This window comes from Sinohyriopsis cumingii, chromosome 5, assembly GCF_028554795.1.
Source record: "Sinohyriopsis cumingii isolate HCF-2022 chromosome 5, ASM2855479v2, whole genome shotgun sequence".
In the NCBI taxonomy this organism is placed as follows: domain Eukaryota; kingdom Metazoa; phylum Mollusca; class Bivalvia; order Unionida; family Unionidae; genus Sinohyriopsis; species Sinohyriopsis cumingii.
In genome coordinates this window covers 36,208,016-36,214,015 of record NC_142965.1, presented here as the reverse complement: position 1 = coordinate 36,214,015, position 6,000 = coordinate 36,208,016, and the positions used below count along the sequence as shown (strand labels likewise).

Sequence of the window (6,000 nt, the reverse complement as noted above, 5' to 3'; positions counted from 1 at the left end):
AACAAAACAAATATCAAACAAATACACAACAACAATAAAGAGACGTTTTAAAATGGAGTCCTTCATGTATTATTTAATTTGGTGTGTAATATTGCTTTCTATATAGGAACTATTAATTAATTTCTTTAACAACAGCATTAACAACTACGACGATTACAACTATTTCCACACATGTCAAATCGAATCTGCTAGTAATGAAAGTTTTCCGTTTGTTTGTACCCCTACCGAATTACACCCCCCCCCAAAAAAAAAAAAAAAAAAAAAAAAAAAATTGAAGGTTATAAAAATTTGGACAAAATTTAGTCATTTCATTGAACAATTTATAGTTTCTAACCTGACACTCACCATGGGGTCCCAAACACTGTCAACTTATTGGCGTTTCGAACCCATCGGGGGTTTCTGTAATAATAGGGTCGCCATATTTGTAAGGGCGGGTCTATGTTTTCAAGCAACAGATGTACTTTAGTTCACTTTCTTTGATGATCTCAATAATTTCATAAATTTTGGAGTTACATCTCTTTGAGCACGCGTGTTTCTCCTTCTTATTTTTTAAAATTTGTTTTAGAAATAATAGAAGTAGGCAATGCAAATAGACAACGCAGTTTTTACTGTAATACACTCTTTTAGAAACCAGAAAAGGACAGTGAGCATTATGTCTGCTTATCTACATTGAGAGTTTCCGTTTAGTTTGAAACGCGAGCAAGTTGGCAGTGTTAGGGACCTCATGGCGACAATAAGGTTTTAAATTGACGAATGAAATGACTGAATCTCGAGCATTTTTTGAAAAGAAAAATTATTGATGCTTTTCGTTTTTAAAATCGGTAGAGAGTACAAAAACTATCTTCGCATCCCCACCCCCAACAAAACAAAAACAAAACCAAAACAAAATACCCCCCAACCCCAACCCCCCAAAAAACCCGGGAAAGTGTGCGAATACTTTTTTTTAAATAGTCTCAGACTGTATACTGATGAAAAAAAAATCCGTTTTGAAGAAATTTTTGTTTTGTTTAGAAAATTAGCTTTAAATGAAGGTTTACATTCTACTTTTCAGATGCATTGATCCATAATGAAAGGGTGTGTATTCGTGTGTGCGTTTGTGGGGTTGGCTGTGTATTTATAAACTTAATCTAAACATTGTACACCCAAACAACAGATAAAGACACACCCGATAAGAATTTTAAACTCGGTGAAAACAAATATGAAAACGGAGTATTATAAATAATAGTAGCGCTGTTGTGACTAATGTCCAACTAAGGAAATAGAGAAGACAATTCCGTGGGATTATTTCGCAAAAGCTGTCGATACAAGATAATGTCTATGTACAGTCCACAGGGGTTCGTTACAGAGAAAATGAGGAGTCTAACCTGTAACAATGTTGTTACAGGTTAGACTCCTAATTTTCTTTGTAACGAACCCCTGTGGTACAATCTACATATGGCAATTGAGTCTGGTACACTAATGAAACGGACTATACTTCGACATAAGGGAGATAACTTATGAGTAAGTGAGTGCGTTTACATTGGAGAACTTAGTTTGACAGTTGTGAGACAGTGACGGGACGTATAGGGTACTCGTATGAAGTTTACGAAATCAGCATCCAAATCTGTGTCATTGAGTTGAGTTAAACATTGATATCGGGAGTGAATTTCATAGACAATGTTTCTGTTGAAGTTTGGAATGATTTTTAACTTGGCCATTTTCTAAAACCTAGGCCGGACAGTGGGAGAAGGCCAAAAAATGGCCTCAGCCAAAGTTGCAAAAGCCAAGAAGCTTGGTTCAGGGAAAAAGGTTGTGGAAGTTGACGAAGAGATGAGAAACCTGGAAAATTATGATATTTTGTCTACGATTGGTAAGTACTTTATGTTCCACTTTTTTAGGTACAGGTGGCCTGTTTTCTTTATTTAGGCAACCGTTAGAAACATGATTTATGTGTATGGCACCAACTTAGATCAGCGGGTAACAGTACTCCAGCAGAAAAACCAAAGCGTGCATTACTGTACCGTTAGAGTAGTAACTTGTATGTTGTTTGTAACTGTAAGGCTGTAAGGGGGGGGGGGGTAAAGAGCACAGGAACAGACTGCTAAACCACCACAATGCAGAAGTAGAGAGAGAGAGAGAGAGAGAGAGAGAGAGAGAGAGATTTATCAGCCATATTGGTGCTACATACGAAAAATAAATTTCAGTCTTATTTTTTTATAATAAATGTTCAGTCTTTACATTAACACAAACAGTTGCACAGTGGTCTTAATATAGTTTATTTTAGCCATTCCCATCAGCATCACAGATATATTCATATTTAAGAAGGCCTTAGTATAGTTTATTTTAACCATTCCCATCAGTAGCACAGATTAATTCATGTTTAAGAAGAAGATGCACTTTAAGTCATATTTTCAAAATTTCCAATAACATTAGACAGATATGCTGAACTGTGACAATCTTCTTTCAAACATAAGTACAGTAAGAAAAAGAGACCATTCAGGGAAGAAGAAAAAAAGTGTTAAAAAGGACATTATGAGGAATACTGGGTAACAAATACTAAAATAACTTCAATAATTACATGTAAGCTTTATGTGCAGATCAGCTCTAAATGATTTTCAACATTTATTTTAAATGTCAATGGAAGGAAGTGTTAAATAGATTTTCACCTGATGTTGATGCAGTTAAAATCATGGAAGAATATGCAAGCCACTGTCAACTGAATAAAAGACCATTGAAGTAAGTCAGTGGATATTTTAGTAAAATATGGTTGTACCCAAAGAAATCTTGTATATTATAGGAACATAAACAGTTAATGAGTTGACTGTTAATTTTTTGGCATCACTCATACACACACAAAATGTACATACTCATTTCTATCCATATCACAGATGTTATGATGAAAACACATAACTGCAACTAATACAGTTTTCAGCAGAAACTCAAAAATCACTGTGCTAAATTTTTGGTTTGAGTTGTCATGAGATTAAAATTTGCCAAGGTCACCAAGATGAAAATATAATTTGTAAATGGGACTGAAAGAGTCATTTAAGTGATTTGCTGTATCGGTAGCTGTGCTTAAGTTATTGTAATTTAACTGTTTCAAGTGTATTGAGCAGTTGGTTGATACTGCAAAACTTCCTTAAATTGTTTTCTGTGAAGTGTCTTCATCTTTATTACATATCTGTAGATTGGTCACTTGTCAATATCCACTCAGGTTACTGGCCAGAAATTTTCATCCAACTTTAATCCTCTTCAGAATGGCTATGCTATGTTGTCTCAAGCAAGTGTATTTTCCCTAGGTATGCAAGATGGAGAGTCAGAATTCACCTTAGCATCAAAACAGGGGTCAAATTGAAAATTAGGAAGTCCCTGGAGCACAGATGGAAGCAAAGGGAAACATTGCTCAAGACTGTCATGTTTGGGGACACTTTCTATACATTATTTAATGTATATATAAGACTAACAAAGTTTAGACTACATGCGCACGATGCCTGCAAAATTAGCATGAATTCTGGAATTACACAATTCCTAGATTAGGCCCTCAGTTATGGTAAAGAAAGTAAAATTGTGGAATTGTTTCTTAGAGTTAAATTTCTTCAACCTAGTGTTACATGGGGAAATTGAAACAGTTTTGATAATTTGTACTTCAGGTAGTAAGGAATATTGATCCTATGCATCTCTAGGAATCATTGTGTGTGCGTGTGTTTGTGTGATTTGGATTTTTAAGATAACTTTAAAAAATTTCAGTCATAATGGCTATGATATCTGCAGTGTGGCAGTTTATAGTGATGTCTAGCAGTTATGTAGTATGATGTCCCACCCAGTGACATTATCTTGACATCAGACCAGTCCTAACAAGAACCTCTTAATGCTGAGTGCCTAAGCGAGGCAGCTGTTATTACTATTTTTATAAGTCTTCGGTAGGATTTGGCCAGGGTTCAATCCTGCGACCTTCCGCTGATGCTTTAACTGCTAGGCCACCAGAGCGGTGACTAATTTTGTATCTCATATTAGCATAAGAGATTGAAGAGATGCTTTAATGGACATTTTGTTAGAAAGGAAACCTACGAATAAGGCAACAGTTGGAAACAGTGTTCTCCTCAGATCATTCAAACATGCTGAGCTTAACATGTTTTGAACAGTTACTGCTAGTAAATGACTTGCCTTTAAATACCTAATATATATTGATTTCAAAAGCAATATTTTTTGAGATAGTACAGTTTACTCAAGCTGCAGTAAACTATGTTTGGGTCATTTTATGTACATTTTTGGTTTGGGAGTCATGTTAGACAAGTTGGTAAAGCTTGAGACTCATTATCTAAGGGCTGGGGGCCCCGAGTGGCCGAGTGGTCTAAAGCGCTCTCTGTTATGGATCACTGCCATCTCACCTCTGTCTGCATGGGTTGGAGTCTCGGATTTGGCTAATGTGGGTATGTGAGAAAGCTTGCCAGTAGCTTCTCATGGGTCAGTGGTTCTTTCCGGGGTTTTCCCGGGTTTTTTCTCCACCATTAATACTGGCCGCCATGTATAGCCTATCGTGTGCTAAAAATGGCATTAAACCCCCAAAACAACAACAACAACAACAACCTAAGGGCTGCATGTTTGCTTCCTGCCAATGGTAGTTCACAGCTGGATGATCTAGTGAGTACTTTGGAAAGGAATTTTGCTCCCATTTTCTTATAGTGAATAATGTGTTCAAAGTACAACCAACCAAGAAGAGAATAAAAACTAAGTATCTTAAATTTTATATTATTCTCTGTCAAAACAAATTAGTTTTGCCAGTGTCATATTAGTAATTTGTAGTGTAAACAATGTCATATTAATTATTTGCAAAGTTAATGTTAAATTATATTCAGCACAATTACCTTCATTTCAGTGGTATTTGTGTCAAAAAGGTTATATACATGGGATTAAGGAGAATGAATGTCAGAAGAGAATACTGTCTATATTTGCTCACAAAGTTGTTCCAGCTGCAAACTGCACAGACCCAGATCTACCATCACATAATGTGCTGGCAGAACTGGATCTATGATTTTTTGTACAGGAGTTATCAATAGAACAAACAACATGGACCATTTTTAGCTGGTGCATTATACAATGAAAGATCCGGGTCTATATTATTTGCAGTTAGACTTGACTTGTCAGTATGGGTATATATAGCACCTTTTTGCAGTTCCACAACAATATACAGGTAGTTAAATGTAGCAAGTACAAAACCTCATTCCACCGACCTGTACCTTCTGTCTAATGCCAGATTTTGTGCTGTCTCCATTAATCAGTACCATTGTGATACTGACTTTAACCACATGAAGCTACTTATCAAAATACCAGTTGCTGCAGATTTTGTTAAATTTCCACCATGACTACTGCTACTGCCATGAGTGTACATAATTTGTAATTTATGTGACCTGTAATAATTGTTGTCATATAATATTTTCACCCACAAACAGTAGAATATAATATTGATAATCAGCGCCACCGTCTTCAAAATGAGGCTCTGATTGTTGGTTATCATCATGATATTAAGAACTTATATCGTATCATATATAAATCAGTGGGCTTTAACACTGTTTCCACCTTGTAGCATATGTCATTGAAAAGATACGTTTTTTAATGAAATTACCTCTTAAGTTTTAAGTATGGTAACAAAACCCTCTAACTAAAATCAAGGATTAGAAGTTTACAATGCAGGTGACTAAAGTCATAACTGAATTTAGACTGAAAATGACTTGTTTATGGCTTGAAAAATTATAGAATTGTGAATTTGAAAAACAGCTGACAGGAAACAAATTATTATTTTTTAAAAAATTGTAACATGTGAAAGGCGTTTTGATAGTTTGGATAGGTCAGTCACCCCAGAAAGGTATATTGGCTTCACCTTCAGTCCAGTCCATTAACCTTTTTTGGGGTGTCTTAGAACATTGCAACTCTTCTACATTCTGTTGTATGGATCCTTAGATAAAATAGCCACCAAGAGATGCCATTTATTTAATCTAATTTAACAAAGCTGCAGATGTTGAA

The 6,000-nt window shown here is 35.5% G+C and overlaps 1 protein-coding gene across 2 annotated transcripts in view; it reads left to right on the top strand.

The window, feature by feature from the left end:
* The first annotated feature begins 1,502 nt into the window (after positions 1 to 1,502).
* The window catches only part of LOC149798940 (cAMP-dependent protein kinase catalytic subunit 3-like), a 155,543-nt gene continuing 151,045 nt past the window's right edge, over positions 1,503 to 6,000 (top strand). The window contains exon 1 of one of the 2 annotated variants that reach the window (XM_089957855.1): positions 1,503 to 1,849. In XM_089957855.1, coding sequence (XP_089813981.1) covers positions 1,738 to 1,849 — 112 coding nt within the window. In that variant the 5' untranslated portion in view covers positions 1,503 to 1,737. The remainder of the gene's footprint in view (positions 1,850 to 6,000) is intronic. The other variant, XM_089957856.1, reaches the window with a different exon arrangement.